This window comes from Cervus elaphus, chromosome 13 (genome assembly GCF_910594005.1).
Source record: "Cervus elaphus chromosome 13, mCerEla1.1, whole genome shotgun sequence".
Classification (NCBI taxonomy): Eukaryota; Metazoa; Chordata; class Mammalia; order Artiodactyla; family Cervidae; genus Cervus; species Cervus elaphus.
Genome location: NC_057827.1, coordinates 59,679,015 through 59,701,500, shown reverse-complemented (window position 1 = coordinate 59,701,500; position 22,486 = coordinate 59,679,015). Strand labels below are relative to the sequence as shown.

Genomic DNA, 22,486 nt, shown 5'->3' with positions numbered 1-22,486 from the left:
TGTTATCTGGCAACTCTGCAGATAGTCTTCTCAGTACTGCAGTGGGGACATTTGAGGGGAGAGGAGGTCATGGTTTGCTGGACCGTTTGGTTGGGGGAGAAGTGGGCCAGCCTGGCGGAAGCAACGTCTCCGATGCTGCCTCCCCTTTGAAGGAAGGCAGGGAGCGTGTGTGTCCCTGCCGTTACCTGTAGTGTCTCTACCACGTGGCTGCCCGTTTTGTTCCAGAACAGCCTCATGTATGGCCTTGAAGCATGCTGCATAAACACCGTTCCTAGGCTTCTCCAGCTTAGACTCGTAATTCACAGATAAGGAAATCTAGACGAGAGATGCCAAGTGGCTCATCCAGGGTGACAGTGGAAGATGACTGCAACCAGGGGCCAGGGTTTCTCGGTCCCTCGCTCTTCCCTCTGTGCCAGACTGCTCCCTGCGGGTTCAGGGGTGAGGGGGTGGGCAGTGGTGGTGAGGGCATCACGAACTTTTAGTTCATAACTCAGAACGTGAATACATCAGCCAGATTGAGTAGGGGAAACCCTCAAAGGCTGTCATTTGTGCATTGTTGTTTGCACCCTATACACGATGCGCTGTGGGTGATGTGAAGTTTGTTGAGTGGATAACCTTTTCTTTTTCTTTAATCCTTAGTGTAGAGTTTAATCTGCTTTAACTGAATCATAAAATTCATGTGTGTGCCTGTTAAGTCGCTTCAGTCATCTCTGACTCTTTGTGACCCTAGGGACCGTTGCCATCCAGGCTCCTCTGTCCATGGGATTCTCCAGACAGGAATACTGGAGTGGGTTGCCATGCCCTCCTCTAGGGGATCTTCCCCACCCAGGGATTGAACCAGCGTCTCTCATGTCTCCTTGCGTTGGCAGGCAGGTTCTTTACCACTAGCGCCACCTGGGAAGCCCTGATCATAAAGTTCATCATAATCTAATTCCAAGTAATCTCTCAAAGTTTACCTACGTTATTCTTTTAGATTCACCCTTCAAACTGTATTTTTATTTTTATTTTTTTTCAAACTGTATTTAAAAAAAAAATTTAGCATTTCATTTTTGTTTATTTTTATAATTAATTTGTATTGGAGTATATGTAGTTGCTTTACTTGAGTGGATGACCTTTATCATGAGGACATTGGTCTGATTGCTATCATATATGTCAGTCTTGGTGTCTCATGAGTGACAGGCCCTGATGTCAGTGTAGGCCTAGTTCTGAGGAACACACTCTGGGGAAGGAACCGTACCGACAGGGAGAGTTGTCTCTGGGGATCCGGCAGCAGAGAGGTACAGGCACACAGGTGAGGCTGCGGCCGTAGCAGAGAGAACGGCTCCTTGGCCTGAGGACAGCCCTGAATAGACCTTCCTGAAGGACTCCTCTGAGCTCATCCCCACGTCCCCTCTGGGTCCAGATGCAGGCTTTGCCTTACCAGCCACTGGCCCGTCTGTATGAGCCGGGCAGCGGGCCAGGCTCTCAGGAGGAGAAGGCATGAAGGCAGCTTCTCTTCTGTACTTGGGTCTGCAGACGTGTGCTGGAGAGGACATTCTCGGGGCGAGAGCGTGTAGGTCCCGTGGACCTCACAGGTGTGAGGACAGGAAGACGGCCTCCTCAGATGTGTGTACTGGCCACCCCTCGGGAGCAGAGACATTAAAAAAAAAAAAAATCAAAGACACCAATGAGCCCATCACCAGATACTCTGGTATGGAACGCCAGGCGGGAGCAGATTTCAGAGAGGGAGATATGAATCTCTGGCTTTTGTGTTGAGAGCTCTTAAAAAATGATTCCTAGGAACCAAAACAGGTTCACTGGGATAAAAAAAAGAATAATCCAAATGGTGCACTCTTTTTGCTGATAAGGTTTGCTAGAAAAGAAGCATTATGGCTTTTCCCCCTGGCCTCTGCTGACCTCACAGACGGAGCTTGTGGAGTCGGAGGGGAGGGTGAATTAAGCTGGTGTGTTTATTCCCTGGGGCTCCCACAACAAAGTACCAGAGTGGCCTAAAACAACAGAAGGTCATTCTCTCAGTTAAGGAGGCTGGAAGTCTGAAGTCAGGTGTCTATGGAGTTGGTTCCTCCCGAAGGTCCTGAGGGGGAGGGTCGTGGTGGCTGTGACCATCCTTGCCTTGCAGCTGACCTCACTCACGGTCTCCATCTTCACACGGCCCTCTCCCTGTGTGTCTCTGTGTCCCCATTTTCCTCATCTTGAAGATACCAGTCGATGGATGAGGGTCCATCCGAATCCAGTATGACCTCACGTTAACTTGATTCCCTTGTGGCTCAGCTGGTAAAGAAGTCGCCTACAGTGCAGGAGACCTGGGTTCGATCCCTGGGTTGGGAAGATCCCCTGGAGAAGGGAAAGGCTGCCCACTGCAGTATTCTGGCCTGGAAAATTCCATGGACTGTATAGTCCGTGGGGTCGCAGAGTCGGACACGACTGAGTGACTTTTTCACTTTCACTAACTTGATTCGATCTCTGAAGACATTCTCTCCAAACATGGTCACGTTTACAGGGACCGGGGGTTAGGACTTGAACAGATTTCGGGCTGGGTGTGCACAGTTCAACCCACAGTAACAACAACAGCTGGTGAATGGCCTTCCTTATACCCAGCCTCCTCTCTGAGCCCATTTCCTGTCACGCCAGCATCCCCCACTTTGGTCCTTAGCATCATAGAGTGTTAGGGCCAGAGGGATGGTCTTCTCTACTTTGCCTGCATGACAGACCGCTCTCGCCCACTGGCTTAGGGATCCTCGAGTCACTGAGGAGCGCCATGGCAGGGCCACGATCCCTGTGTTTTTTTTTTTCCTGAAAACATCTTCCTGTGTCTTTTGTTGAATTCTTGTTAACAGATAATGGTTTCTTGTTCCTCATGTGCTTTAATGTTATTTCCCCAAGAAGACTGTAAAGACTAATAAAGGCTGTAAAGGCTCACCTTATCACAGTTCTGCTCGCCTGTCCATGGCCTACTGTGAAGCTAGTGGGTATTAACAAGCACTTGTTGGAGTGGGCACCCGAGGGTCAGGTGGCTGGCCCATGTCACATGTCTCATCAACTTCTCACAGACCTACAGAATCCTGGCGTCCCACTCTCCCCAGCCTTGCCTCAGAAGCCTTTTGAGGGCAGGGTCCTGACCACTCTCATTGAATGTAACCCACCCCGGGAGCAGGTCTGGTTTCCGGTGGGGCTCCATCCAGGAGCTGAACAGCTGATGAGAACCCAGTGGTTCTCCTTTTCTCGGCTCTGGTTTCTCAGTTTGGGCTCTGTTTTGAGCTGGGCTCCATCAGGCCTGTCTCCTTCAGATCTTAGGATGACTGCTCGCAGCTGCCCAGTGTCCCAGCTTCCTCTTGTCCTCCAGGAGGGAGAGTGTCCCAGCATTCCCTGCAAGAGTGCTGAGCCTGCCTCTGATTGGACGAACTCTGGTCACATGTCCTCTCCTGAGACAGCTGCCCCAGGAAGTGGAAGGCGCTGATTGGGCTAATCAAAGTCATGTGATCCCAGTGGGGCTAAGGATGGAGCCTGTGTCCAGAGACCAGGTGATGCCTCAGCCAGAAGTCAGGGCTGGTGAGGGGACAGAGAACGCGGGGATGGATGCAGGGGGGGCAAACACGGGATGAAATCTTGCTTGTCACCCCCCGTTTCAGCATCGGTCTCCCTTCTCTAACCAGGAGTGTGTTTTCCTTCCAGGAATACATCGATGCCCACCCGGAGACCATTGTCCTGGACCCTCTTCCTGCCATCAGGACCCTGCTTGACCGGTCCAAGTCCTACGAGCTCATCCGGAAGATCGAGGCCTACATGAAAGGTACGGACTTGAGTGGCTTGGCCCCAATGGCAGTTGGCCCACCTCGTGAACCTAAGGTGGTCCTTGCTTGGGTGGGAGATGGGGTCTGGTCGTTTTAAGCACTTTGACACAGGAAAGCAGCTGTACTTTCTGGGGAGGGCCTTTTCTTCTCCCTCCGTGACCGGCAGAGTTAGACAGTGAAAGCCCCAGGGTGCTTTTTGTGAGAGTAGCTCCCGCCACTTCAAGACGGTTTTGTTTTGTTGTCTTAAACCCATGCGTGTGATGAAATATCCAGATAACACAGTGGTTAGAGAGCAGAAGTGTGTGAACAGCTCAGCGGCAGGCAGGCGAGGGGAGTTATGTAACTGGGCAAAAGAGACAAACAGAGAAATTAGAGGCCTTTAATCAAATGTGTGGAGATATGTCATGTGGTGGCTGGACCTCGCGGGGGTACGTGTTGTTCTCGCAGGCCGGAACCTCCGTCTTAGCTGCGGGAGTGTCTCCTGCCAGCTGCCGGCTTCTGCCCTAGAGGACTCATGCTCCCTGCATCCCCGGGCAGGGCAGCGCCAGAGAAGTCAGACTGCCTTCCCAAGGTGTCTGTTTATACGAGAAGGGCGTTTCAGAAAGATTCATGCTCAGTAAGCTCTTAATTCTCCGCCTGGTCCACACAGTCCCTGCATAGAGTTCTTTAAAAAAAAATTTTTTTTTTTTAAAGTGCTTTTCCTGGGCCCTGGGGATGGGTGAGGATTCATCTCTGAGGCGGGAGAGGCACCCCTGTTCCTGCTATCCAGGTCGTGTGTGTGTGGCCTCAGGGGGCTGCCTTGAACCCTGACCAGGGTGGTGACTTGGCCCCAGGCGTGTGTTGTTCAGGTGATGCTGGGTGCCTTGGCTCACAGCACCAGCATGGGAGATAGGAGCAGCGTTTATTGGGTACTTGCTGAGTGCCCAGCACTGGGCTTAGCCTTCCTCTTACCTTCTCCCTGCTGGTGCTCATCAGGGTGGGCCAGGTCATCCTCCCTGGGTGGCAGAGGAGGTCCTGAGAGGTTCACTGATGTACCAGCATCACACAGCCTGGAAACTGCCAGAATCTAGCCAGGTCTCTCCCCCTCAGGCTCCCTGGCTCCTAACACCTAAGTTTGACTTCCGTGTCTGTAGTCAGAGGGCCCTGGATCTAGCAAGCCCCTGGCACGGGTGCAGTTGTGGACCCTGGCCAGGGGAATCGATGCCCGTTTGGTTCTCTAAGGAACCTGCTCTGCACAAGAGCTGGGTGCTGGACCTGGCCATCCTGGAGGAGGTCTTAAGGCCCTTTGCTGTGGGTGGCTGGCCTTTACCAGGAAGCACAGAGCATGGGCATGAGCTTGGGCAAACTCTGGGAGATGGTGAGGGACAGGGTGACCTGGCGTTGCTGCAGTCCATGGGGTTGTGAAGAGTCGGACACAGCTGGGTGACTGAACAACAGCAACAAAGAGCATGGACGTGACTTCCTGAAAGGCCCCGAAGCAGGCAGGCTTCTTCAGCATGCTAGCTAGCATCCTTCCATCCTTGGGTCTGGAGTGATCGGTGACCATCTCAACTTCTGGTCTCTTTGCGTTCCTTCCTGGGTCCAACCAGTACTCCTAGAGCAGAAGGAAGATCCGTGATGATGTTTTGGCCGAACGATGCTTCTAGAATGGAAATCTGCCTCTTCCTAGGAAGAGTGTGCGTTGTCCCAACGTTGTGAAGGGACAGGAGACGACCGTAAAAGATGAGAAGGCCCAGTAAATGGGCAGAGTTGCAGGTCAGCAGAGGCAACAAGTCCATTAGAAGAGTGATGCTTTCTGATGGGATTAGGGAGGGTACCGCCGAGAGGGCTTTTGTAGAGCAAAAGGCTCAGACTTTGAGGAGGAGACAGACTAAGTTTGGTTCCAAATCTTGCTGCCTTGTGGTCTTGGCCAAGTCACTTGACCTGACCTTGCCTGTTTTCTGTAAGATGGATAAAAAGTGGTTTATTCACAGGGCCCGGAGTCGGGGTACCTGGGATAATGTCTGAAGTGCTCTTAGTTTGGGCCTTGGCCCATGGGGTCACCCAGCAACGGGGTCTACTCTTCCTGCTCCTGTTACACTGGAAAGGGCTGAGGTGTCCGGATTGGCTCTTAAGAGTCTGTCTTCGTTTTTATGAGCAGACAAACAGAGCTGGGGGTCAAAGGTGAGCCCGGGTCTAGTGTGTGAGCACGTGAGTTTGGGGGCAAGACTCACATGCTCACCCCCAAAAGGCTCACCCCCTAACGGGCACACAGGAAGCAGGACTAACTCTCGGGAGGGCGAGTATTGAGGGGGTGACAGCTTGGGCCTCCCAGACAGGGCAGGGGTCTGAGCAAAGCGGGGAGGGAGCTGAACTGGGTACTTGCATCAACTTGTGGACCACCGGTCAGGGGTGGGGAGACTTGGAACACCTCGGACGGTTGGGGGACCCCATTCGTGAGCAGCCTTTGAAAGTGTGTGAGCTGGTGAGTGAGATGAGAATTCATTTTAGATAGGCAGTGCAGACATGGCCTAGGGATGGATCTTGATGGCCATCACCTGAATCCTGTTGTGGAAGGTGCACAGGTGTGAGGGGCGGGTGATTGGCCCCCAGTGGGGACACAGGACAGACCCCACTCAGCTCAAATGCAAGAGAGGTCAGCACGGGGGTGTCCCGCTAGAGGGCCCAGCGAGAACTTGTTGACCCAAGTCTCCAGACCGGCTTGGTCCTGGGCCAGCAGGAATTGTGTGGGTGGGCCGTGACTGCTGCGCCCGGGGTTTTCCTTATCGTGTACGCCGGGCCGGGCTGGTGTTCTTCCAGGAGGGCAGGCAGAGGCTGGGGCTTCCTGGAGCCTTTTCCTGCTCACCCAGGGCAGTTCACTGCTGGCTCCCATGTCCCGTCCTTCGAGGTGAGGCTGCATCTGTGAGTCGCAGAGCACCTTCTCTGGGAAGCGCATCCCTGGCCGCCCCCACCCCGCTCCCGCTATTCCTGGAGGCCCTGCAGTAAAGGGCCGTAATTACCCTCTAAGTTCCTCAATTACAGCCGTCCAAGCAACACCGCTTTTGTGTTGGGAGAAGGGGCTTGGCAGAGGCTCCTGGGAGTTGTCGCCACCCCCGTGCCAAGGTGGCTGTCCCTGTCCTCAGAGAGCCCGGATGGCTGCACAGAAGCCAGGGCGATATGGAGGAGGTGCTGCAGGGAGGGACCAAGGCCCCCTGCTCTGCAGTGGGGGTGGCCCAGTGGGCTGTGACATGTGGGAGAGCCCCTGGGGAGAGCAGGCAGAGCCCTTGGACTGAGGCGGGCCATCCATCTCCCTGCAGAGCATCAGCTGCGGGGAGCTCCCAGCCTCACCTGTCTGAGGACCTCGGCGTGGTTGGCACCATCTCAGTTCCGTGCTCCTAGAGTTCATCGTTTCTAATTCAGAGCTGGCCGTGGGAGACTGGCTCCTTCTTGTCTCAGACCTGTCTGTCCCAAACCCATAGATAGTTGCTGCCACAGCAGAGACCTGGGGGAGGGTGTATTAAATGAGAGGGGCTTCATTTCTCTCTCACATAAAAACCCAAGTTTCCCCAGCTCCTTGTTCTTCTGGTGTGGCCCCTCCTGGTCCAGGGTGGTGCTGAAACTCCACCTGCCACACCCACAGTCTAGATGTTAGGATAGAGAGGGCCTAAGAAAGAGGAAGCAAAGGGAAACAGCCCAGGCTATCTTTTAAGGAAAAGTTCTGGAAGCTACAGGGATTCTCTGTTCAGTGGCCAAAACTGAGTTACCTTCTGAGGTGCAAGGGAATTGGGGACTGTGGTCTTTATTCTGGGCAACCGTGTGCCCAGCTAACATAGAGCATGAGGTCAGTAGGCGTACAGAGGGACCCACCCCAGGGTTCTTGGGCCACAGGTTTCCCACATGGATGATGCCTTCTGGGTGGGGCTGCACCCACACCCTTTACCAGAGGCACAGATGGCCCTGAACTTGGATCCAGTTCAAGCCGAGGACAGGAGCTTCCCGGAGGTTGAACATTGCCTGCTGCAGGCCTGAGGGGAGGTGGGGAGGCTGCGTCACCAGCCAAGATTGCTAGACACGCATCTGCAGGCCTCGTCTCACGGGCACCTGCTTTGCTGCCCGGGGCTGGGGTTTTGAGGCGGAAGTCCAGAGCCCAAGGCCTGGCCCTGCTGCCCCAGGCCACGCAATCCCAGGCGAGGCTCTAGCCAGCTCTTAAACTGGCTGGAGTGATGGCTGAGAAAGCTGGGCTGTTACCAGATGATGTGGGTGTGTGTCCTTGGCCCTGGGGGCAGCAGCTGGTGAAGGGTCTCAGACCACCGAGTGGAAGGCGCAGAGGCCTTTCCGAGACGGCTGTGGGCGCGAGGCAGCTCCCCCGGCAGCTCCCGCACACGCTTACTCTGGGTGGTAACAGATGGCCATCGGATGCTGGGCCTCCCCGGGGAAGGGGGGTGCCCTCTGCAGATCGAGCATCTCTGCCCGTGGGTTTTGTGGGAATTTAATCAGGACTCATCTTGGAGGCCGTTTGGAGGCCGGGTTAAATTGGAATAATCCAGACCCCAAGCAAAGAGAAAATAACTTGCCGAAGAGCCTGGGAGAAATGATCCCCGCAGAGCAGCTGCCTCGGGTGGGTGTGTGTGGTCAAGCCAGGGGGCTCTCACTCAGGGGTGGGGGCCAGCTGTCCACCCTTGGGGAGCTGCAAGGGCTGTTGGTTGGAGAGGAGACAGCGAGAGAGGCCTTGGATTCGAGGCCCAGGCCCGGGTCTGCCTGCAGCCCCTGTGTTGTGCGGTTTGCAGGTCTCCAGGGCCGTTTTGTCAGCGCTCAAGAAGCTGACCCTGGCTTCACTGGCTGCATGCCAGGCACTATATTAGCTAATTTAATCCTGACGGTGACCCCCGTGAGAAAGGCACTATGGTTACCCCCCGGAGCGGTGAGGTTACTGATGTCCCTTGAGTCTAATTGGTTCAGGCCACAGAGCTACTGTGTGCAGAGCTGGAATCTGAACCAATCCCTCCGGGTATCCTCTTGGCCAGTGCTTCCTGAATCCAGCTCCTGGCCCCTGCGTGGACTGCCTCTCCTCACCTGCGCTCGGACTGAGGACACGGTGGACGCGCTGGGGGCTCTGGCTCTGCTCCTGGGCGCCCCCTGGTGTCCAGGCGATGGCATTGTCCAGACAGGGGCCCGGCTTCCATCACGGAGTCTCTGCCTCCTACAGTTTATTGAGGAAACGAAAGTGCTGTCCTTTTTTGAGGTTAGTGACACATGGTAGTGGAAAAGAACAGGGTTTGGCCCTGACAAGCCTGGGCTCAAATCTCAGCCCTGCCCGTGTGGCCTGGGCAGTCACTGGGCCTCTCTGAGTCGTTCGCTCATCTGTGATGCAGAGGTTGCCTTCCCTTCAAGCTGGGGGGTGGCAGCGGGGAAGCGTGGGGAAGGCCTGGCCCTGCCCTCTGCAGGGGCCGCAGCCCAGAGCTGGGCGCCCAGGTGCCCTCAGCTCCTCTCCTGGGTCCCACGGGGCGCCTGGGGCTCGGGTGGGAAGCACGCGGCAGAACTGGTGGTTAGTAGAAGGGCCTGGAGTCTTGGAGGACAGAGAGGAGAGTGGTGTAGCCCCCACGGACCGTCGCTCCTGACTTAGGATCCGCTTCCAGCCCTGCTTTTGTGCAGGAGGCTGAAGTTTTGGATGAACCCAACAGGAAGATGCTTCACACACACCTTGCAAGTGGGCTTGTGAGGAGCTGACCCCTGAGACAGCCACCTGCCCTGCCCCCCAGGTGTTGGCCTGCCCACCCCGCAGGACCGGGGTCTGGTCTCCAGCTCAGTCCAGGGCTCTTTCTGGGGGAGCCACACCTCCAGTGTTTAGCCCTTTCCACCTCATGGGTTATGGGTCCCCCTCCTTGTTTTTATCGTGCTTCTGAGAAGAGGCCTGCTCCACCCAGCACACCCCAGGAATTGCTGGACTGGAAGGCTGCTCTCCCCCAGGCCTGCACGGTAACTGGTCCTGAATACCCTCTGTCAGCAGGCAGGGCCCTGATTCTTGGTGATTCTCACACCTGTTGAGCCCACTCCTTTCTTCCCAGAGGCTGCCCGTCTTAAGTATGGAATCCATCCTTCTAGGCCCTTCTCATACATGTGCAAATATGTGTGTGCTTAAAAAAGAAAGAAAGAAAGGGCATCCTAATACTTATGTTCTCATATAACTTCCTTTTTCCACTGAATATATGTTTTGGCTTCTTTCCATGTCAGCCCACAAAGATGAAGAGGAGTAGGTCTGGTCTGCCCTTTTTGATGGCAACATCATATTTCAGCACGTGAATGGGAAAAAAAAATTATAGTTTATTCAATTATATTGACCTCATTGAGTCATTCCAGTTTGATTTGGACTTTTTTTTCTAACTGACTGAGCTATAGTCAACACAGGTCTCTGCAGAGTTCTGTAAAATTAATCCCTAGAAGTGGAATTTCCCAAAGACTACTGTAAACATCTCTCACCTTGTGGATATTGCTGGATTGTTCTTCAAAAAGCCTGAACAAATTTTTCGCCCCATTGTACACGGCTGCTGGAGAAATGATAGCTGTCTGACTTTCATTTACATTTCTTCCGTTATTGACAAGATCGCACATTTCTTCATGTGTCTGTTGGCCCTTTGCGTTTCTTCTGTGTATGAATCTTTTCATGTTAGTTGCCCATTTTCTCTTGGGTTGGTGGTCTTTTTCTTATTGATTGGTTAGAGCCACTTTTGGGATTAAGGATGTTGTCTCATTTTTTCTTTAAGATTTTTTTTTTATGTGGACCATATATAAAGTCTTTATTGAATTTGTTACAATATCGCTTCTGTGTTATGTTTTGGGTTTTTGGCTAGGAGGTATGTGAGATCTTAACTCCCCAGCCAAGGATCGAACCTGCACCTCCTGTATTGGAAGGTGAAGCCTTAACTAGTGGACCACCGGGGAAGTCCCATGTGTCATTGTTTTAAAATATGGACTGTTTTGTTGCTGGCAGCTTCATCTTTGCACTGGGCCAAGCTAACATTTTCTGTTCAGCTTTTAGAATGTGTATGGCCAGAGAGAGCACTTCAAATATTTTTAAAAACGTTTTGAAAATGAAAAAGGCTGCTGCGTTTTGGGAGTCAGAGCTGAGTGGGGCAGCAAGCCTTTGGGTCCGGAAGGGGCCATAAATCAGCGCAAACAGCTGCCACAGAGTTAATCCGCGTTTCCAGCAGCCGTTTCCATAAGCTGGAACAGGACTCAGGAATGTCCCTGTCTCCGCCAGCCCGTGTCTGGCTTACTCGATCCTGGCCTCGAGCATGCCCGGCGCAAGTAGCACTGTGTCCCCTCAAGATGAAACAGGTCATTAGCTGAGTCAGACGGGAGGGAGACTGCTTGTCCAGCTGACCAGGACCGTGTCAGACGGGGCCTGTCAGACCTGTGGCCTTTGTTCCCCTCTGTCTGTGCCCAGAAGCCACCCCCTCCAATAATTTCAATCTGGTTCCCCACAGCAAGCCTGTAGCTGGCGAGCCAAGGATCAGGCTGCTAGCAGGGAGGTGGAAGCTGCAGCTGGGCCTAAGGGAGGCCCTTCAGAAGCCTCCAGGAAGCAGGGTAGGGACAGTAGGCATTACTGAAATGCCCCCACCCTGCTACCTGGTGTCTCCAAATAGCACAGTGAAGGTCCCTCTTTGAAAACTCTCAGTAACCAAGCCTATGAGTTTCCTATTGCTGCATGATGGGTCACTACAAGCTGAGTGACTTTTAGCAGCTTCGCCCCCGCCTTCCCCCCCACCCCCAGGCCTGCCGCTTGTTATCTCACAGTTTGGTAGGTGAGAATTCTACCTGGCATGGTTGGTCTCTGGTCTCAGGAAGTCACAGATGGGAATCAAGGTGTCAGCAGGGCTGAGTTCTCATCTGAATGCCCTGAGGAAGAACCCGCGCCCGGGCTTGCGCTTGTTGGCGGCGAGCACCCAGTTCCTTGCGGCTGTAGGACTGAGGTGCAGTGTCCCTGCGGGCTGTCAGCAGGGGGCGCTCTCTGAGAGAGTACAGGCCCCCCCTATTCCGTCTCACGGTCCCCCCCCACCTTCAAGCGGCCTCGGCGTGTGTCCAGCCCTCCTGGTGCCTCAGGCAGCCCCAGGCGGGGCCCCCGCACAGCAGTCCTGCCGGGCCCCCTCTCATCCCCTCACCCCCTGCCCTTTGTAAGGGGCATGGAGACAGCGTGAGCCTGTCTACACCTGGACGTGCCGCCTCTCTCTGCCTCCCCTCAGAGGGCTCTGGGGAGGGGCACCGTCGGAGCTGGTTCCGGGCCCTGAGGCCCCTGGGTCACTGCCTGATCTGTGTGGCCAGGGGCCCGAGTGGACGGAGCCCGGGCCCTTCCTCACATGCACTGTCCTCACGTGACCCTCCGAGGTGTCAGGCCCTGCTTCCCCGCAGACACGCCAGGTGAACTGGACAGTGAGCCGTGCCCAGTTGTGCCTGGGGAAGGCCCACCCCGGCTGCCTCGGGACCCAGCTCCCTTGCAAGGCTGGCCGTGAGCCTCGCTCACCCTCCAGCTCTGTCTGAGCCCCTCGGGGCCTGAGCAGTGGACAGGGCCCCTCTCCTCCCTTTTACCAGAGTGGATACCGCAAGTGGCACCTGAGACAGCCCTCGCTCCAGAGGGGCCCTTGACCCCATCGTGGGTTCAGAAGGGACGCCCAGGCTGGACCTCTGCCCAAGGAGGAGCAGACCAATGCCAACTCACGGCAGTCAAGCCTTACGTGGCGCGTCTCCCTGCACGGCCACTCACGGTGACTCAGGGGTCCTCACGTCTTCACCAGCAGCCTAGGGAGTAGTTACCAATGTTTTTCACCCCTCCCCCCCATTCTTGGAGCTGTGGAAACAGAGGCACAAAGAGGTGGCCAGCCCAGGGAAAGAGAGTAGACCCATGATCGGGACCCAGGCACCCTGCTCACCACTGCGTATACCCATGACCTGCGAGGGGCTCTATGGATGAGGGTGGGCCTCTCCTGGGATCCAGCCCAAAGCCCTGGCAGATTTCCACGTGGTTCCCGTGAGTCAGGCTCCCCAGTCCCCGCATCCCCAGGGCACGCGGCTGGAACTTTACTGTCTTAAAACATGTTATTTCAGTCTCATCTCACCTGGGGCTATGGATGGGTCTGAAGAGGCGTGATGATGTCACCATCGTCCAGGTATTTCCAGCCTTTTGAAGCCTGACACAAATCCCCACACAGATCCAGGCCCCTGCGCCTCCAGGGCCCCTGGGGCTGCAGGCAGAGCTGAGTCACCTTTGGTAAAGGGAATGCAGAGTGAACTGGAAGCAGGTGCTAGGGGACGTGCTGGGTCAGAGCAGGGAATAGTTCCTGAGTGTCCCTGGAGGGAATCAGCGGAGATTGGTTTATTGGGGGGTGAGGGGGGGGTCATGGGGGTCATCCCAGGAAGCATGCCTCCTGAAGAGAGCAAGGAGGTGAGGATGGAGCACTGCCTGGGGGAGGCATGCGGGGTGCAGTGACTGGACACTAAAGCCCTTCCTGGCCGGGCCGGTGGACGAGACATTATAAGTGGACAGCGGGGACAGGAGAATCGAGGTCAGGAAGGCAGTGCCGTCTTGATGCCCAGGCCTGGCTCCACATCAGAGAGACCAGTTCTCACTTCTGTCTCCTCTCGTATGTGGGCCTGTCAGTCCTGCCCTTCCTGACCGCCTCCTCCTGGCCCAGGCCTGTGGTGCTTTCCCACCTCCCACCTGACTGTCCTGAATTACTGGGTGGCTGCCATCGCCACAGGCCAAAAAGCCATCCAGTTGTTTTCAGAGCTGCTGTCAGGCTGAAACTTGGTTCTCCCAGAATGTACAGAGAGCGTCTTTCCCCATCAGGATTCAAGAACACGGGGCTCCTGCCCTCTAGCAGCATAACGGCGGGGGGAAGGTGACTTTGGACAATCTGGCACTGGATGAGTCATCGACACTGGGGTCTGCAGGTTGGCAGGCCAGGCCCAGCCCGCAGGTCCCGCGGCCATGGTCACCAGGGCTGTGCCAGACTGACAGCGCCACACGGCGGCCGGTTGAGGAGTTGCAGGCCACTGCCGCCTTTCTTTCCCTGTGCTGGTCAGTTGTGCTCCTCCGCGCTCCCCTTGTCCTTTCGTTTCCAGACTCAGCTCACTTTTATTCCATCTTCAGTTCATCTGACACGTGCACCTGTCAGAGAGTTCTTTTTGAGGGCTGCCTCCTCTGCACAGCACTGGGCGGGAGGTCAGGCCAGGTCCCGACCCCAAGGAATGTACCATCTGGCTGCAGAGTCAGAACCCAAATGTGGGCATTTAGTAGGGTACCAGAGATGAGCGACCGAACAAGGTAGCCGCGCAGGAGAGAGATGATGGTGGAACAGGCAGGACTGTGGGTGGAAGATGCTGGGGGGTGTCTGCTGGGAGGCGTCATCGTGATGAGACAGCTTGTCCTCAAGGGGTTGGGCGATGCTGGCAGGGTAGGTTGTTGCCAACTGGTGGGGGCGGGGGGAGGAGAGTCCCAGGGGTGTGCCGGGGGATGACGGGGAGACCACTCTGCTTGGTGCTGTGGTTTGGCTGGGAGTGAACTTCGTTGTGCCTTCTGAGAGGAGGCGGGAAGTGTAATTGCCGGGGCTTCTTCAACGGAGCACCACGGACTGGGCAATTAAATTACAGAAGTTAATTTTCTCACAGTTCTGGAGGCTGGAGTCCAAGGTCAGGGTGCTGGCAGGGCTGGTTTCCTCTGCGGCCTCTCTCCTTGACTTGTAGGTGCCCTCCTCCGTCTTCTCATAGTCTTCCATCTGTGTCCTGTCTCCTCTTCTCAAGGACGTTAGTCACCCGCATGACCTCATTTTCATTTAATCACTTCTTGGAAGGTCCTGTCTGCGAATCCAGAGGCACGTCCTGAGATCCTGAGAGTCAGGCCTTCAGCATGTGGATTTACGGGGACGCGGTGTGCAGCCCACGGGCTTCCCAGGTGGCTCAGTGGGAAAGAATCTGCCTGCAACACAGGAAATGCGAGTTTGATCCCTGGGTCAGGAAGATCCCCTGGGGGAGGGAATGGCAACCCACTCCAGTATTCTTGCCTGGAAAATCCCATGGAGGACAGAGGAGCCTGGGGGGCTACAGTCCCTGGGGTCACAAAGAGTCAGCCAAGCTGCAGTGACTAAGCATGCAGCCTGTAACGGGAACAGGTTGCCGGGACCCAAAAAGGCTTCGAACCTTCACTCACATCTGACTTGGATGATTATCGAGCTGAGGGCTGCTCAGTATGTAGGTGGGAACTTTAAGAAGACAATCCAGGATCCCGCCGCTGTGTACGGTGCCGGCTCGGTGGGCTCTGGAGGTGAGGTGGGCAGAACACCAGGAATCCAGCGGTGTGTGGTTAGAGCAGCCGCAGTGGGGAGAAGATGGTTCAGGGGGGAGGGTGTCAAGAAGGGGGCTCCTTGGTTAACAAACTCCAGCAGCCAGGAAGAAACCCCGGCACTGGGCTACCGATTTTGTTCTGTCTGTCCCAGGGGATCATCCAGCTTTGATCCTGGGATGGGTTGTGTTGGGTGATACAGCTGAAGCCGATACAGCTACCCAGACCCTTGGGATGGGACTGCTCCTCCCAGAGGAAACTGTGTTAAGGAACTATTTCATCATTTAAATATCTGTTGTTATTTAGTTACTAAGTCATGTCCGACTCTTGCAACCCCATGAACTGTAGCCCACCAGGCTCCTCTGTCCATGAGATTTCCTAGGCGAGAATACTGGAGTGGGTTGCCATTTTCTTCTCCAGGGTTTGTTCCCAACCCAGGGATCAAACCCACATCTTCTGCATTGAAAGCATATTCTTTACCACTGAGTCACCGGTGGATACTATTGCCCTTGTCCTCTTTTCAGTGAGGAAGCTGAGGCAGAAGTAGAGTTACTTGGCTGGGGTCACGCAGCTGATACGAGTTGGAGCCAAGATTCAAACCCCAGGCACACAGGGGCCTGTGAATGCACTGGGGGGCAGCGGGATGGCTCCTACGAGGTGTGGGGAAGGTGATGCTTAGAGGAGGGAGGTGGCCTGACCCAAGGCTTGGAGGACAAGCCAGAGCGTCTCATGCCGAGAAGGGGCTCAAAGGTGCTTGCAGGGCTGAGGGTCTGGTGTGTGCAGAGGCTCCAGGGCCTGTGAAATCAGTGTGTTAGGCTTAGTTAGTTGCCGCTCAGCATTGGAATCTTCTTCCTGGACCAGGGATTGAACCTGTGTCCCCGGCATTGGCAGGTGGATTCTTAACCACTGGACCACCATGAAAGTGCAAGAGCTGGCGTCTTTAGTGGGTACAGATTCCACAGTGCTTTTTCCTCTTCCTTGCAACTCTAGGAAGTAGACAGGAGTCATTAATCATGACCGCCAGTCTACTACTGATCAGGAACCCATAACTCGAATGGTTGGGTCTTGCCCAGGCTCAGGGGAGAGCTGCTGGAACTTGCATGCAGGTCTCTAGGCCCCCCGTCCCAGGCTTTTGCTCCCTGGGTCATGCACGGGCCTTGCGCTGGGGCTCCCCCAGCTAGCCTGGGTCTCTGTGCCTCGCTCCCTCTGCCATGGGATCTGCAGGCCCCAGAGTGACCTGTGTAGGGGGTGGGACCACTCACTATGTCACCCTCCCTCATGAAAGTTCTGCCCAAGTTTCTGAAAACGGTGCTCCCTAGGGCTGGAAAAGCATGGTCAAGACCCCTCATTGCTGGTTCCCCAGGAAACTCCTGTGGTCCCTCTGGGGAACAACATGACTCTGTGGCAAGAACCATAGAAATGCTGATTCCAGGGGGCCCTGGGCCCCCAGCTCCTGGGCACGTGACTGCAGAAAATGATTTATTTCAAGCCCCAAGCCTTATCATGCATGAGAGATGTTCAGCCCTGTCTACGGTGGAGGAAAATTGGCACAAACATAAATGTCTGACCTGAGGGGAAATGTCAGCAGTTGGGTGACCAGGAAATGCAGAATCATGGGAAAATACTGGTGGCAGCAGCGTCCAGTGGAAAACAATTAAAAAGGAAAGTCCAGTCACGGTTATAGCAAAGCAGATAAACAAGGTGCCTCTGTAGGGGAAAGTCCTCCAGAAAAGCCAGTGGCCAGACTGAGGGCCTGTGAGGGCTGTTGTGTTTTCAGATGGAACAACTAGCGGCAGGGTGAGGTGGGACGAGCCTCGGGGGGAGCGGAGCGTGAGGACCCGGCAGTGACCAGAGGCCCGATGGCAGGCAGGCAGGCTGGCCCGGAATGTGGGTCAGCAGCGCCCAGGCACGCCAGCCACGCACTCTGCATCCGACCAGATGTGGCCGAGATGCCCGAGGAGCCGGCCTTGTGCACAGGGCGCCGTCAAAGATCAGTCCGTTCACTCAACAAGCCCCTGTTGAGTACCTACTGTGTGCCGGCAGTGTTCTAGGCGCTGGACCCACAGGGCTGAAAAAACACACCGGTCCCTGCCCTCATGGAACCGTTCTAGAGAGGGAGAATATAGTGACTTCTCTCCCAACACGTGCCAGGTGGGTCCTCCCTGCTGCCCAGGACCACACAGCCAGCTCCAGGCCCCGCGGGCTCTTTCGCTGGCCTGCCTTCAGCTCCTCTCACCTCAGCACAGCCCTCACTCACAAGTGTCGTTCTCTGGGGTCCCACCCTGCACGGAAACTTCAGAGGATTCCAGCCTTTGTGTGTCCTTGGGGACCGTCGCTGCCCCCAGGTTTTGTTTCTCTCGAGTGTCGTCTGGAAGAAATGAACTGAGGCAGGGTCTTGTCACGGCTGTCCCCAGGCCCTGCCTACCCTGCCGGAGCCCCGGCAGGGCCTCCTTCACAGCCTGGTGCCGGCACCTTGCTGGACGCAGCCAGGAAGCCACGGAGGGGGAGACCCAGCTCTGTCGTCCCCAGAAACTGGACGTGGGCTGGTAGCTACGATTTAGAATCTACGTGCTGTCCTGTGGGCCGCCCAGCTGGGCTCGCTTAGTGTAGTAAGAGAAATCACCACTGCTATTATGTGCCAGGCCTCCCAACAGCCCTCTCGGGAGGCCTTGTTCCCATTTTAGAGATGAGAAGAGCGAGGCCCAGCATTGATCAGTCATTTGCCAAAAGTTACAGCTAGGTTCAGAGTCAGGCTTCAGAGCTGCACCTTCAAAGTGCCCTCTCCGCCTCCCCCAGCTGGCACGTGGGGCACCTGTTCGTCATTGTCTTTGGTCCTCTTGCTAGTTCTGTGGCATCTGTCCCCCGTGGCATGGGAGCGTGGCCACCTGGCACATTGGACAAGGCAGGCGTGTGACTCGGACACCTGACTTCTCACCCTGGGCCTGCCCATGACTTGTGCGTGACCTTGAACTCTTCTCTTCCCCTTTCTGGACGTGATGGGACTTGCCGTCTCCCAGGACCTCTGACTTCACATTCTCAGACGAGGCCAGCAGACAGGGAAGAGGGGGGTGTTTCAGGTTCCCAGGGGCTGCTGTTTCAGCTCTTAGCAGAGCACAACCCACCACCTAACTAAAAAAAGCTTCCTTTCCAACTCCCATCCAGAAATACAATGACAGATAAAGAAGTAGCCTTTTTCGGGGGAGCAGAAACAGCCTCCTGGGCTCCAGTGCTGGCTGATAGGAAGAGTCTTTATACTATTTGGGGGACAAGAGCTGGCACTGTTGGGATTTTCCCGGGGTTGGGGGCAGGGGGCAGCTGCAGGGACTGCTGCTGTCACTGCCCCTCCCGTGGGACGGGGCTGACGTGTCTCGTGCCACCAAGACGCCTCCCACTCAGGTGACCTCTGAGTCCACAGGCTAGACCGATGTCAGCATCCTCCTCTCCAAGGCTGGGTCAGTGTGTGCGCCCGGGAGGCACCGTGTCCTCAAGCAGGGCCTCTGCAGCGGCCGTTCTGTCTGCCACGAGTACGCGTGCCCCAGATGCCCGGCCTGCCTGCTCGTCTTCCAGTGTCTTGGCTCCACAAGGCACTTCCTGGGCGCACCCCACCTCCACTGGCACCCCCTCGCGAGCCCCAGGTCACCCGCCGCCCCCGTCGGGCTGTCCATTTTGCTCCTCCGTCTGGCTGCGGCCTGGTCCCTGCACCTGGAGCGTGGGCTCCTCGAGGCAGCGTGGCTCGTGTTCCTTCACTGCTGGATCTCAGGCTCCTAGGATGCAACACATTTTTTTGTTGTTGTCGTTGGTGACTGGTGGTTGAAAAACCAAAATAGGAACAGTAGTAGTTTCTAATTTACTGTGATCTCACAGGCGTTGCAGGATGGTTTTAGCTACAAGCTGCCAGAAATTGAGGCAAGCTACAGTCATCATGGTCTACAGTCCTTGAGTCTAGAGTTGGGATAAGCCCCGGGCGTGGAGCAGCCGGCAGCCCAGCGAGGGACATGGGTCCCTTCCAGCCTCTGCCCTGTGGGGCTCAGGACTGCCTTCCCTCAAGCCTGGCCCATTGGGGGGGGGGTGACCGAGCTTGAACTGTGGGCCTTTCAGGCAGCGTGACCTGGATGGTCTCCAGTCCTGGGCCCACCCTGGAGAGGGTGCAGGGTCGGCAGCTGGTCATGCCTGCTGCTCAGGGTGTGGTCAGCCAGCTTTAAGTTAGGATAAAGGAAGAAGAATGCGACACTGCGCGTGGCCCCTCTTTCTTGATGCACTCGGTCGTTTGACATCTCTGCTGGGTCCTGCTACCACCCAGGGTACCACTTCTGACGCCAGAGCCCGAGACTCCAGAAAGGTGGGGGTGTCTGGTCTAATGCTCACTGTGGCCCGCTCATTAGGAATATCTCGTCTCTGCATTTCACCGGGACCCCAAACATCTCTGGGGGAACACTGCCCTCGTCCTTCTCTGATTCACCTGAGACTTGGCAGGGGCGGTGGTGGGGGACGGGACTCTGCAGGTTTGCTGGAGAACTGAAGGAGACGCTGTACCTGTTGCATTTCTTTAGCCCAGTTTCCTGCACAGGTCAAGTGCTTGTGCTTGATGAATCTCAACTGCTGCTGCTGGGGTTTTTTCCCTTTTTTTTTTTTTTTTGAATTGATATAATTCACGTACCATAAAATCCACCTTCTTAAAGTGTAGATACAGTTCATTAGTTTTGAATATATTCAGAAAGTTGTGCAACCATCACAACTATCTAATCCCAGAACATTTTCATCACCCCAAAAAGAAATGGACCCGCCTGCAGTCACTCCCCATTCCACCTGCCCCCCAGGACTTGGCAACCACCCGTCTCCTTTCCATCTCAATGGAGCTGCCTGTTCTGAACATTTCAGATAAATGAAGTCATATATTCTGTGGCTTTTCTAACTGGCTTCCTTCAATTCAGCATGATGTTTTCAAGATTCATCTATGTTGTAGCACGCATGCGAACTTCATTCCTTTTTATGCCTGAATAATATTCCATTGTGTGGCTATATCACCTCTTGTTTACCGGCTCATCAGTTGATGGACATTTGGGTTGCTGCCACTTTCTGGCTGTTATGAATAACACTGCTGTGAATATTCCTGGACAGGCTTTGTGTGGACGTGTGTTTCCGTCCCCTTGGAAACACCTAGGTGTGGACCGCTGGGTCACACTGGGACTGTGTTTAACTGTGTGAAGAACTGCCAGAGCGTTTCTCAGAGGAGCTGGACCATTTCACGTGCCCACCAGCAAGTGTCAGGACACTCGTTATTGTCTGTCTGATTTGGTTGTAGCCAGCCTCACACGTGTGGTTTTAATCTTCGTTTCTCTGATGCTTCATGATGTTGAGCACTCCTCCCTGTGTTTACTGGCCATTTGTGTGTCTTGTTTTGAGAACTGTCCATTTTGGGCCCTTTGCCCGTTTTTAACTTGGGTTACTGGTCTTGTTTATTGTTTGGTTGTTAATAGTTCTTCATGTATTTTGGATACTAGACTCTTACCAGATATATGATTTGCAAATATTCCCCCCCATTCTTTGGGTTGTCTTTTCTTGATAGTATCCTTTGAAGAACAGAGGTTTTAAATTTTGACAATGTCAAATATGTCCATTTTTATTTCGATTGCTTGTGCTTCTGGTGTCTAAGAAACCATGTCTAATCCAAGGTCATAAAGACCTACACCTGTGTGTTCTTCCAAACGTTTTATTGTTTTAGCTGAAATGCTTTCGCTACATCTATTGCTAGGATTGTGTGAGTTTAGTCCTTTTATTCTGTTAATAGGAGCAGGCACTTTTCTGCTAGGGAGGCTATGGTCAGTAGCCTGAACTTGGGATCCAGCTGCCTGTGGATAAGCCCCCCAACTGCACCTCTTACTCAACCGTGTGACCTTGGACAGGGAGCTTCCCCTCTCTGTGCCTCATTTCCCGTATCTGTAAAATGGGGGTGACAGCACCTCCTTATGGGGCTCTCGTGAGGGTAAATGATTGTTTTGCAGACTATATGGAACAGTGTCTGCCATGTAAACAAGTGGGGTTTCTTGACTGTTGGTCATTAGCCATGACATTAGGTGGAAAGCTTTGATGGCCTGGGGTGGGGAGGGCATTGAAAGCGAATCTATAGTAAAAGTCTAGACAGTGTACTAAAAAGCAGAGACATCACTTTGCCAACAAAGGTTCATATAGTCAAAGCTATGGTTTTTCCAGTAGTCATGTATGGATGTGAGAGTTGGACCATAAAGGAGGCTGAGCACTGAAGAATTGATGCTTTTGAACTGTGGTGCTGGAGAAGACTTGAGAGTCCCTTAGACAGCAAGGAGATCCAACCAGTCCATCCTAAAGGAAGTCAACCCCGACTGTTCATTGAAAGGACTGATGCTGAAGCTGAAGCTCCAATACTTTGGCCACCTGATGTGAAGAGCTGATTCATTGGAAAAGATCCTGATGCTGGGAAAGATTGAGAGCAAGAGGAGAAGGGAGCGAGAAAGGATGAGATTGTTACATGGCATCCCTGACTCAATGGACATGAATTTGAGCAAACTCTGGGAAATGGTGAAGGACAGGGAAGCCTGGTGTGCTGCAGTCCATGGGGTTGCAAAGAGTCATACATGACTTAGTGACTGAACAACAAATGATAAAAGCCAGGCAGATTATTCACCTGCTCCAAAAAAATCTGGAAGCTCTTAACAGGAGGCCGTCTGTTTGCCTCCAGGGATCTCTGAGTCTTCCCGTGGGAGGGCTGGGGCCAGGATGGGTCCCCTGCCAGACCAGGTGGGTGCTGCGGCACGCCCACCCGCTGCCACACCCTTTAGTTTGTTTGGCCTGGAGTCTCACACCCCGTTAGGGCCTGGCTGGAGGGGCTACAGCAGGAAGTCTTTGCACAGACCACCGCCTCCCTCCATGGCCTGCCAGCCCCTCACCAGTGTTTCCACCCCAGCTCTGACTCTGGGCAGGGGGTGCAGAAATGGGGCCCCATTTAGATAACGGCTTACAGCTGAGAGCCAGGACACCCCACCCGCTCGCTCCCTCCCTTGGTGCTCTGATTTCCCTGGTTTCTCTCTTCCTGACCTGCCATGTGAGCCCGGCTCCTTGTCCTCCCCTGGATGTGACTGTCCAGTGACCTTGGGCAAGGACTGCCTCTGTTGCAGCCTCTGTCTGTGAGGAATATGAATGCTCCAAGCAGAGGGCCTGCCTCGCCGCCCACCAGGGCTCCTCCCTCCCTGGGTCCCCGAGAAACTCTGCCCACCCCAGCATCTGCCATCACTCTGAGCCTGTTTGGACTTTGGACTTTGCTGGTGGGGGGTGAGGAGGGAAATGAAAGCACTTTTAATATACCCTGTGTAATTCTTGGCACTTGCTTTTTATGAGATATGTGAAGCTG

At 54.7% G+C, this 22,486-nt stretch overlaps 1 protein-coding gene across 4 annotated transcripts in view; it reads left to right on the top strand.

Annotated features, from left to right (window-relative positions):
- Window positions 1-22,486, top strand: part of ITPK1 (inositol-tetrakisphosphate 1-kinase) — a 157,071-nt gene that overhangs the window by 111,084 nt on the left and 23,501 nt on the right. For all 4 annotated transcript variants that reach the window (XM_043921471.1, XM_043921470.1, XM_043921469.1 and 1 more), the window contains one exon: window positions 3,673-3,790. In XM_043921471.1, the coding sequence (XP_043777406.1) occupies window positions 3,784-3,790 (7 nt within the window). In that variant the 5' untranslated portion in view covers window positions 3,673-3,783. The remainder of the gene's footprint in view (window positions 1-3,672; window positions 3,791-22,486) is intronic.